Here is an 11,675-nt window from a genome sequence, read left to right as displayed (position 1 = left end):
GGGTATCTTTGGACCTGGTTCTAGTCGGTCCTGGACCATGGGGCCCATTTGGAACCCAGCTTTGATGGAAACAAGTTCGTCAGTTCAAGACGAAAACGAGAAGAAAGTCGATCAAACATTAAAAAACATGAACAGAATCTCCGTGTGGACCTGCTTCTGTGGAGAACTAAAGGTTCAAGTTAAGAAGAACAAGAACAATCACAAGTTACCACGTTAAGATGTTGCCAAGTCAAAGTCGTGTTAAGCACGGATCAACATGCTAAAAACACGTTCAAAACACTTTACAAGAATTAACATTAAGACGTTACAAGTTAAAACACATTCATGTTTAGAAAATGTTAATACAAATATAACATAATTGTGTATGATGAGCACATCTCTCATAATGCAAAGTGGAGGATAATTGACTGTTTGCAACGTCGCACGAAGAACAGCTCAAAGCCATGGAAGCGTAAACGTACGACACGTTAAAGACGACGTCTCTTACCCACCAGGAGGAGACGTGGCATCTCCTCGATGCTTCACTTTGAAACGCACACGATGCATTATGGTCTCACCTCGCAGGTCTCTGTAGATCCTGGTTCCGTCTGGACCCTGGTGGACACCTAACCCCCTAACACCATGTTCACCTTTATATTACTGTAAACATCAATGCTTTTCACTGACTTTGTTTCTTCCAGAGTATTTGTGCTTTCTCGCCTCACAGGTTTCCACAGATCAGGGTTCTATCTGGACCCTGATCTGTGGCCCAGCTGGTACCTGCTACTGCTATCATAATCATTATTACCATTTAAAATATTAATAAAATCACTATTACGGTCATCATGGTTCGGTTCTGATGGCGGTGGTTCTGAGGGCGGTTGACCCTGCAGTGGTCCTTGGCCCACTACTCAAGTATTTGAATAAGTTCTGTTAGGGGTGTACTTTGTAGAACCCGTTTCATGGTTCCTTCCCTGCAGAGAGGTCCTCCTCTGACCTTCTCACTAAGGTTTCTTCTCCTTTTCCCTTTGAAGGGTTTGTATTTTTTGGGGAGTTCTTCCTGCCGATGTGACGGTTTTGGGACGAAGAATGCTGTGAATTCATTTAATTCTCTACGGTTCGGTTCGGTGATGAAATAGTTCAACCTTAAAAACCTCAGCTTCCTGTGGGGCTGCAACGCTGAATCAAAGAAAATTACCTTTTTAAAACACGATGCGTCAGCGATTTTTCACAATTGACCTCGTTGATGACGTTGAAAGCATAAGGATAACAATCATTTATTAAAAACACTGAGCTACAAGTTACACGTAACATTTTATTTTTATCAGAGTAAAACCTTCTTTTTACTTCCTGTCAAATGAAACGTCACTCGTTGCCATGGCGACACGTTGTCTGTCCCTGCAGTTGGAAAAGTGAGGTCATCCGTCGCATCTGATTAAAGGGGGTTTATTCTTCATATATTCTTGTGTGAATTAGGACATGAAGTTTGCGTTTTGATATAGTAAAACTATTTATTAAATAAGTAGGTTCTGGTGTTATTTCACACATTATTTCTTTCTTAATAGTACTATTGTATTATTAGTTTCATTTAAATTAGATATCTAATATGATTTTCTTATAATCCATTATTTTCAGTATGTTTATTTACACAATAAAGAACGTCCTCTTACTCACGTTAGCGGACATTTAACCAGAAAACGCTTATCGACTCGTGTTCGTCCATCAGGATCACAGCTCGACATCCGGTACATTCCACAGAATTATGACTTCAAAACAACAGAGAGTGTAAGAAACCCAAAATAAAGATTTTATTTTTTAACAAATCAAAACATCAAGTTTAATACCAAAGTGTTCTAATCATCTGCTTCGTGTAGAGGAAGCAAAAATCTTCCAAAATAAAGCGTTACTGCTTTAGCTTAACTTCACTATGGAAACATCTGACTTCTCTTATAAAGCAGATCTGGTGGGTAAAAGGAAGTCGACATTTTACACCATTAGCTTTATCGGATGCTTTTAAAGAACATTTTACCACCACTGAAGAAGAAAGGCCTCGTGAGGGTAAACAACCAATCGATAAAACTGATAATGACATTAAACCCTTTTAATAATCGATTTGTTGTGTTCATGGTTTATAGTTTGCTTCAACACTCAACAACAGGTTATTAACTACTCATGTTAGCTACTGTAATAACCACCTGCGTTAGCGTTCTTTTACGTTGATGCTGCTGTATCTCGTGTCATGTGACCTGTCATGTGACCTGTCGTGTGACCTGTCACGTGTTCTACCGATACCTTTTACCTCTTGGTATATTTTGGGAGAACCCGTGGTACATTACTAACTAAAGTAGTACATTAGTACATTGGTCACTGCACTTAAAACACTTTTTAAAGACATCCTTTTTCTTAAAGTAATTATTTTAAAACATAATATACATAACTACATTTTTGTTGTGCAAATAGTGGGTGAAGACATCTGATGAAGCTCATTTACAGAATTGTTTAATGTATTTAAATGATTATTATCAAAGTGTAAGGATTAGCTCCTGCTGAAGATAACGTGAACCCGGCTTTAGTCTCAGAATCTACAGTTTTACTTTTATCCTTAAAACTGACGAGAGGTGAGAATAAAGAAAACATCCACAGGAACAAAAGAATCACCTCGTGTAGATTTCTAAGTGATAAATAAGTTATAAAAATAGTTTTCCAGGCTTCCCCTGATTTACACAAAATAAAATGTAGTACACATTACTTGTATTTAACAAAGCTCTCTGGTGGGTAAGAGTTGTAAATGTTTTTTTTAGTTCCTCTGGCTGTTCTGACCCGGTTCGGACATGGGTTCCTTTTCTGGGGTGGAGGTGGATCTGCTCACCATTTCCCGGGGATGGGGACCCCACACTCGTACCACGAGACGTAGTTCACCTGGGAGGGTCCTCCTATCTGTCCAAAGTGGACCGGCTCCTGACGCATGGCTCTGTAGAAACCTGGACCAGGACCAACAACAAGTGAACAGTAAGGAGGAGTTTTACTTCTGTTAGAGGGTCTACCAGTTTCAGATGGGACCAGAACTTTAAAGGACTCACCAGGTCTGGGTGGGAGCTGGTGTGCTTTGAGCTGCCGACCCGTTCTTCCATCCAGAAACGAATCCACAAACTGACAGTGATCCTCGCCGAACCCAGTTTGATCTCCGATGTCAAGGAACTTACCTGCTGGGCAACAAACACAGAACCAGCTCAGAAGTTGCTCCAGTTGGACCCGACCTGAGGCGGGATGGGTTCAGGCCACCCACCGCTGAGGGAGTCGCTCAGGTAGATCTTATACCGGAGCGAGTTGCACAGCTGGACCCCCACATACTTCCGGTACCAGGTTCTCTTCACGTACTGCTTCCCGTGACAATCGGAGGGAGAGTCCGTCTTGAAGGGGAACCGAGTCCAGATTGCGTCTTTGCCTGCAGAGATTATTGAAGACCATCAGAACGTGTTGATCAACTGAAGCTTTGCTGACGCTTTGGTTTCAGATTCCTACCGGAGACCTTCTCGCTCACTCGAGGGTCCGCTGACAAGGAAACAAACAAGTGTTTTCATTAAGGAGTCTGAGGAGCGGTCTGTGCTGGCTTTTATTTTGAAATGTGTTATCTTACCTGACTCTGTGTCAAAGGTCACGGGGTCACTGGGGGGACCTGCACCCAGCTGGTTCTTTGGCTGCACCTTGAACTCATAACTATCAGCAGAGAAAGGGTCCAGTTATTGAACCACAGGGTTCACAAAGGAAAAAGGATCTTTAGATACTTTAGAGCTGCTATTAGATGTCAACAACTTTTAAGAAAATAAAAACGTTTTGTCCAAATACCTTCCTTTTATTTAGGCCAATTGAAACTTATGCTTTTAAAATATTAAAAGCATAAAAAGCTTGTTTTATCCGAGGAGACTTTTACAGTCAGCTGGAGGTTTTTGACGTTCAAGCAGGGGATCAGAAGGTCTCAGAGACATCTGACTGTAGATAGCACCACATCGATCAAATAGAGGTTTTAAGGTTCTTGAGCTCTGAAGTTAAAATAGCATCTACAGATCAATATAATCTGGATTTGCAAATTGAGGGTTTGTTGTACTGAAAAGTTTATCTCCAGACTTGGTCTTGGATAGATTCACCTTGGACTTACCTGCTCTGGGGTCGGAGGTTCTCCACCGTGGTGTGGGTCTGGTTCGTGGTCATGATGGAGACCTGCTCTCCATCAGGTCCTTTAGCAGTGGAGATGACTTCGTACTCTGGGGAGAGTCAACAGAACCGTCAGATACTTTTCTTCTCCTCACACTGTTCATCTTCTACATACCTGTAGTGTGGTTGTCCGTCTTCACCCAGTCCAGGATGACAAAGGAGGGGCACCCCTCAACGGTCACCACGGTGAGGTTGGACGGTGGAGACGTGGGCGGAGCCGTCACGTTGGCTTCTTCTGCTCCGTCCACAGGGAAGAAGTTGAGGGAGGAGCTGATGGAGCAGGGCTCGTCCGGCCTCTTCCCCGTCTGGTAAACGACGTGAGGTGCTTTGGGAGAAGCAGGAGGTCAAACTGCATCCAAGTGTCAGGGGTCGAAGGTCAAAATACCCGGGTACTTACCCACGTAGCGCTTCTTGCCCAAGGTGTCCAGGTTGGAGGCGGGCTGAGACCTGAAGAGGGCCGAGTCCTCCCAGGTCTCCTGTCGAGTAGCTGCAGGAGTAAAGTGAACCGAAGTGAGGAGATGGTTCCTCCCCTCAGACAGAGCAAGGTCTCCTGGGAGAACCAACGGGTTCCTGCCACACCAGGTCTGCCTTGGAGACTCTAAAAGCCTTCCTACCGGGGGATGTCGGCTTGGTGGTGGCTTTGGGTTTCAAGATGGGCAGCTTGTCAGTCTGCTTGAAGCTCTTCACCTGGTCTGGTGAAACGATGAGAAAAACAACTCATCAAATCAAGAGAAATATCCATCGTGTCGCATGTTGTCTCTGAACTGGTCTTGAGGTCTTAGCGGTTCCCCCGATTCCCCCCCTACCCCCCCGATTCCCCCCCTACGATCAGCCAGCCGGGAAAGTGTGGGCACCCTACTCAAGGTAAATTAGGGTACTGGGGGGGGGGGTTCTGAGGCCTAGACAAAGATTCTTTCTGGGCGGTATAAATATTTTCTTTGGCTGCTTTCACCTAAAAGATGAGAAACGTTTATTTTCCTTCCCTCACAGCGCTTTGTTATCTGGTTGTTTCCAAACTCTGTGAAGGAGGCGTTAACCTCCTGAAGAACCACAGACCTCTTCTTCCCTTTCTGTCCAAAGCTATTGAACGAGCTTCTTTAGCCAACTCTCCTCCTACCTCCACCGTAACAACCTCCTTGACCCCACCAGTCGGCCTTCAAGGCCACAGAAGCTGCTTATGGAGGGATGAACGATGACATCATAGAGATAAAACTATTTGTTTACCAGCAGAACTCAAAACTTGGAATAGTTGTATTGAACTGAGTCAACATACTTTTACTACCCGAGGTCCAGCGACCCGCGCTCAAGGCGAGCAGCCAATCACAACCACTGCATGTCCCACAGACCCCGCCCCCTTCCGAGGCTCACACAAAACACAAGTAGTGCATTCTGGGTTTAGGAGGTCACAAAGCAAAGATCCTGTTGAACAAAGAAAACCTGAAAGTAAGTTTTGCCATCTGTTCAATTCTTTGTATAATTTGAATTATATTTGATTAGAACTATTCACATTTTACTCCAGGACCCAGATTTTTAGTAAGTTTCTGTGATCTTTCAGTGCGAAAAACTTCATTTCTGTTTTTTTTTATCCAGATGAAAGTTGTCAGGAAGCGTCTCTGAGGTGGGGAAGTAAAGCCAGATGTTTGTATGTGTGGAGGAAATAGTGATGATCACCAAGGGGGGGAAGCTGAGTTTTTGAGAAAAGGAGAAAGTCTAGTTATTTTTCTGAATGCATTACCTAAAAACTCTCAGCTTCTTTAATGAGCAAAACAATAATACTACCCATGAAAATAGCATCATAATAGTAAAATAATAGTGAGCTTAATGATAGTAAATGGAATGACATTGAGCATAATAGTAAACTCATTCCTGTTAAATCAAGAATAGAATTTAAGGTACTTCTCCTCACCTACAAGGCACTTGCTGGTGAGGCACCGTCTTATCTTAAAGAGCTTGTTACACCGTATTGTCCTACAAGGCATCTACGCTCCATAGATGCTGGGCTACTTGTGGTTCCTAGAGTTTTAAAAAGTAGGATGGGGGCCAGAGCCTTCAGTTATCAAGCTCCTCTTTTGTGGAACCAGCTTCCACTTTCAGTCCGGGGGGCAGACTCGGTCAGTTCATTTAAGATAAAGCTTAAAACGTTCCTCTTTGATATTGCTTATAGTTAGGGCTGGCTCAGGTGAGCCTGGACCAGCCCTTAGTTAAGCTGCTCTAGGCTTAGACTGCCGGGGGACTTCTTAGGACACACCGAGCCCCTCTCTCACTCTCACTCTCTCCTCCCACAATCATCCATGCTTTATTAATGTACATCACTAATTAAGCTTCTTTACGTAGTTCTTTGTGCTTTCTCGCCTAGCAGGTCTCTGTGGATCATAGTTTTGTGCGGACCCCGGTTCTGACTCCTGGCTCATGGCTCTGCTGACACCTGCTGCTGCCATCATCATTACTTTAAATATGATTCATATTACTGTCATCATAAACCAACATCTTTCTGCTCTCCCTCCCCACAGAAGCCTCTGTGGATGGTGGTTCTATCTGATGGAGGTTCTATCTGATGGAGGTTGTCCCTGCAGTGGTCCTGCCGTACACTTGTTCTGCTACTTGCAATTACTTGTATCATTTCTGTTAGAGAAATTGAATGTATTGTACATCTTTTACATTGTTGATTGTGTACACATGACATCCATTGCAGTCTGTCCATCCCGGGAGAGGGATCCTCCTCTGACCGTCTCACTAAGGTTTCTTCCCTTTTTTCCCCATTGAAGGGTTTTTTCATATTTTGGGGAGTTGTTCCTGTGCCGATGTGAGGGTTTGGGCACAGAGGATGTTGCATGTGTACAGACTGTAAAGCCCTCTGAGGCAAATTTGTAATTTGCGATTTTGGGCTATACAAAATGAAATGAATTGAATTAAACATAATACTGGTGAGCACAATGATATTGAGCATAATAATCATAGGAATCATGTACTTAATAATGAGGACGCTCCCTCAACAGAATCAACATGAATAGACAGTTCTGATCTTACCGGGTCGAGGGGGGAACAAAGCATGAGGTTTCTAAAAGAACAAAACAAAAAACACACATTTTCCCAGTGCTGTAAAAAGCAGTTTTATGAAACAAGCATCAAAAGAATAAAAAGACGGCGTACCAGGGGATTACGCTGCTTGTACGACTTCTGGATGCTTTTATCTGAAATTCAGGAAACAGCAGAAAGCCCAGTAAGAAGATTCTAAACATACAGTATGTTCCTTATGTGTCATAACAACAATATCACTAAAGTAAAAATATACTAAATATGTATTAAAGAATGTTTATTAGATGATTTATTAAAGATATGGGAAGAAATAAAAGCTGTAAAAGTGTCAAATAAAAAACATTTACAATGAGAATATTAATACTACAACAATACATATTGATATGAGAAAATTAAACCATAAGAATACAGCTAGTAATAAAATAGTGAGAATAAAAACAAATATAACAATAGACAATACTAAAACACATGACCATAATAATAGGACATCCTTACCTCCCATGCTGGTGTTGTGGACCACAGGTCTGCTCCACGTACCACGGTGCTGTCCTTTGTTGGGCCGCACACTGAACTGGTACGATGTGTTGGGTTTCAGGTTGTCTACCACCGTGTCACTGGTGGGGCAGCTCTGGTAGATCCACTTCCTGTTCCTCTCCCTGAACCGGATGCTGTAGAACCTGAGTGCACCGTCACAGGTGGAGTTATTCAGAGATCCCACCACTACTACTACTGCTACTACTAGTACTACTACTGCTACTACTACCACCACCACCACTACTGCTACTACCACTACTAGTACCACTGCTGCCACTACTACTACTACTACTACTACTAGTACCACCACTAGCAACATTCCTACTACCAGCAGCGGTGGGGCCTGTTGAGTCCATCCTGGTACTTGATGTTCCTCACCCCTCCTCCACACACTGGTTCCTCTCATACGGCGTCTTCAAGAAGTTTTCCCACGACAACAAGACGGCCGACAGACTGACGGAGCGGATCGCCAGGTGGAGCGGCTTCTCCAGGTCCACCGTACCTGAGGAGGGGGGACACAGGTGAGACAAGTGGGAGTGGAGGACAGAGTGAGACGTGACAGGCAGGTGAGAGGGTGAACACGTACCTGTGCAGTGCTTCTTCATGTCGTTGGCTGGAATCGGCTGAACAGCTACCAGATATTTGGGTTCAGCATCTGGAACAACATTCCCACCAGAACCAGTCATTTAAAACACTTTATGGGGTTATTCTGGCTGAGAGGAATGGGCTCAACATTTTAACGCATTTATTTATTTACACGTTTATATTTGACCGTGAAGAAATGTCACTTAAGATGCAGAGGGACCTTTTTGCATTAGAAGTAAAACAAACTGAAGAATGCAGAGAATTTCCTCCACGGGTCCAACGAGGGGCAAATGGACCACTTGAGGACTGATGGTTCCATCTCAACATCTGCCCTCAGTGGACCCCCGCTGTGTCCCTAGAGGACAATGGTTTGGGGACAGCAGGAAGAGACACTAGTGAAACATGTTCCACCAGATGATCACACGGAGTTTGACTTTAAAAATACAAATAAACAGAGATCACTCCTTAATTCATACGATTTGGTCTTTTGAAGAAAAACAGACTATTAATCTGCTGACTGCCCTAATATTAATATTTATTATCTTGATAATAGTAACTTTATTCCCACTGAGCAGGTTGGAACATGCCCCGCCCCCTTTCCCCCGGATGACCTCATCACTATAATCACCTGTTGATTTGAACTAATCCTCTATTTTCTTTTTGGGGGAAAATTAATCTGCTGATTTTGTCCTGAAGGTCAAGAGATCAAATACATAAGAATGTGTTTGGGGCTGAAGTCTTGAGATGAAACAACGACTCTAAAACATCTGGAAGGTAACCACCACAGTCCCGCCCCCTGGCTTTGACGGACAGGTGACCCTGGGGTCGGAAAAGCAGCGACGACAGACAAAAAGACTTTAATCCGTAAGTAGGACACCGAAGTCTGGGATGCAGCACCTGAACGTTTGGATGTTTCAGGACTTCAAGTCCAGGAAGCGTCTTAGATTCTGATCTGGAGACAACGTTTAAAGATTCTCTAAAACTAGGAAAAGAACAGAAGCCCAGAAATGAACTACATTAGAACAGTGGTCTCACCCAGCTCTGTCTCGTAAGCTTCTCCGTCCTCCGGCAGCTGGATGAACTGCTTTGAGAAGACGCTGCTCCCGTAGCCCAGGATGAAGCCCTGCAGCTTCACCTCAGGACTCGTGCAGAGGAACCGAAGCACGATGGTGTCTCCTGTGGCGTTGATCCGGACCGTCACTGAGGGACAGGGATTAGAGGAAGTATTAAATGGATCCTTAATTCTTCCAGTTCGTTAAACTGAAATATACCAAACATGATCTTCATGAAGATCTAGATGAAGATGGGATATCAGTAGATCTGAAATATCGCAGTTATGTTTGTTTCAAGTACTGCAAGCAACCATCAAGGTACCACAAATTATAAAGACCCAAAAGTACCAAATAAAACAAAATACAAATACCAGGAAGTATACAAAATGGAGATACTACAAAGATCCACAGTACAATGGTAGATTACACAGAAAACTACACATTTATTACATATATTACATAAATATTTAACTGGAAGCAGCTGCAGACCATAAAATGACGAAAAAAATGAAGTCTGGTCTCATCGTAAACTGTAAAAGTCACTAATGAGCTGCTGCTGGTTTTACTGCTTCAATAAAAGCAAAATAGTCTGTCAACAGTGTGGGGGGGGAGGGGGGGGGGTACATAGAGTACATGCAAACGCTACACAGACAGAAAGCCATTTAGCAGGTAAGAACCCAGGACCTTCTGCTGGGAGGCCCCAGTGCTGACCACCACGTAGGACTTCCTCCATTGTTGCAGCAACCCAAGATTTAGGGCCACCTAAAGGTCAAAGGCCGCAACACACGCAACATGAGGCAGAGCCTGAAGAACACCTCACCTCTGGTCTTCTGGGCGGTCCCCTCCAGGACCCCCATCCCTCCCAGCAGCAGCAGCAGGACTCTGAGCAGGGCCGCGGTCTCCATGACGACGAGGAGGTGCGTGGTCCAAGGACTTGTTCAGCTGTGGAGAGGAGGACGAGTGGAGCCCCATGTATAGGCTCGGGAGGGGGCGGAGCTTGATGACATCACCTCCAGCCTGCGTCCTCCTCCTCCTCCGAGGGAAACATGACAAGAATCAATAAACTATGGTTTAATACATCTGAACATTTAAAAACACGCATACAGATGCACACAACACAAAAAATACTATGGCTGTCAAAATGAACGCATTAATTCATGTGATTATTGCGGCCGATTGAATACGATAAAATATTTTAGTGCAGTTATCGCAACTTTGTTTACTTCTGGTGTGAAGTAAACAAAGTTGACCCCGGAAACGAAGGCGCTGCTAGCGGCAGTCAGTCAGATGGGAGAAAGCCTTTGAAAGTCTTTGAAAGTCTTTGAAAGTCTTTCATTGGAAGCCAAACCGAGCCACACTGCAGAGGGATTCCTTTACGCACCACGAGGCTAAACTAGATGCTAGGCTGCTTCCATGTACCCTGCAGAGGACCACCTCGGTGTCCCTAAAGACGGCGGTTTGAAAACGTCCTGCTAAATGTGGGGACATTGTTGACACTTGAAACACAGCCGTCAAATGATGGACAGCAAAGTGCACGAGGACAGCAGGTCGCTAGGTCACATCACATATGGGGAGTTGTGTTTAAAGTACAATTAACAATTAAACAGTGTCTAAAATAGACTTTCTAAAGTGATCACTGATCATTTGTGAGATTTGGTCTTAAGAAAAAGCAACTCATTTTGACCTTAAAGTTGACCTTAGAAGCACACAATGTCCTGTTGACTTTGTGGTTGTTGGTAATTAAAACACACGAATGATTGGTGTCTGGAATAGAAGGAAATAAGAACTCCTTTAGTCAGATGATGAGGTCCATGTTTTGTTCAGGGTGCAGAAACCGTTTGAAGTGTCACAGTGAAGAGTTTCAGCTGCTAGAGTCACTGTGAGCAGAGTCACCCCTGAACTCACCGGCTCTAGAAGAAACAAAGCTAACGAGGCTAACAGGGACAACAAGGCTAACAGAGAAATAGGCTATCGGGGGTAACGAAGATAACAGAGCTAATGAGGCTAACAAGGCTATCGGATACCAAGGCTAACAGAGCTAATGAGGCTAACAAGGCTATCGGATACCAAGGCTAACAGAGCTAATGAGGCTAACAAGGCTATCGGATACCAAGGCTAGCAGAGCTAATGAGGCTAACAAGGCTATCGGATAACAAGGCTAGCAGAGCTAATGAGGCTAACAAGGCTATTGGATACTAAGGCTAACAGAGTTAATGAGGCTAACAAGGCTATCGGATACCAATGCTAACAGAGCTAATGAGGCTAACAAGGCTTTCG

The 11,675-nt window shown here is 43.9% G+C and overlaps 1 protein-coding gene across 1 annotated transcript; it reads right to left on the bottom strand.

Annotated features, from left to right (window-relative positions):
• Positions 1 to 1,765: 1,765 nt before the first annotated feature.
• Positions 1,766 to 10,336, bottom strand: LOC119212635 (target of Nesh-SH3-like). Its single transcript, XM_037463307.2, has 16 exons — positions 10,219 to 10,336; positions 9,382 to 9,546; positions 8,348 to 8,416; positions 8,140 to 8,263; positions 7,723 to 7,904; positions 7,342 to 7,382; positions 7,219 to 7,249; positions 4,806 to 4,883; positions 4,589 to 4,678; positions 4,307 to 4,516; positions 4,136 to 4,241; positions 3,617 to 3,696; positions 3,502 to 3,531; positions 3,266 to 3,424; positions 3,060 to 3,182; positions 1,766 to 2,960 (listed from the first exon to the last, which is right to left on the bottom strand). Exons 1-16 carry the CDS (start codon positions 10,301 to 10,303, stop codon positions 2,845 to 2,847), a joined length of 1,689 nt encoding a protein of 562 aa, XP_037319204.2. The 5' UTR covers positions 10,304 to 10,336; the 3' UTR covers positions 1,766 to 2,844.
• Between the last annotated feature and the right edge of the window lie 1,339 nt (positions 10,337 to 11,675).

This window comes from Pungitius pungitius, chromosome 3, assembly GCF_949316345.1.
Source record: "Pungitius pungitius chromosome 3, fPunPun2.1, whole genome shotgun sequence".
Lineage (NCBI taxonomy): Eukaryota > Metazoa > Chordata > Actinopteri > Perciformes > Gasterosteidae > Pungitius > Pungitius pungitius.
This window is presented reverse-complemented; position numbering and strand designations above follow the sequence as displayed.

What these genes read in the sequence shown, in the direction of transcription:
- LOC119212635 (XM_037463307.2), bottom strand. Translation starts at nt 10,303, where the DNA reads ATGGAGACCGCGGCCCTGCTCAGAGTCCTGCTGCTGCTGCTGGGAGGG. An exon ending in AGCTTACGAGACAGAGCTGG is followed by an intron (nt 8,417 to 9,381) that starts GTGAGACCACTG and finishes ATGTTGTTCCAG; the next exon opens with ATGCTGAACCCAAATATCTG. An exon ending in CCAGCTCCCACCCAGACCTG is followed by an intron (nt 2,961 to 3,059) that starts GTGAGTCCTTTA and finishes GTCCTGGTCCAG; the next exon opens with GTTTCTACAGAGCCATGCGT.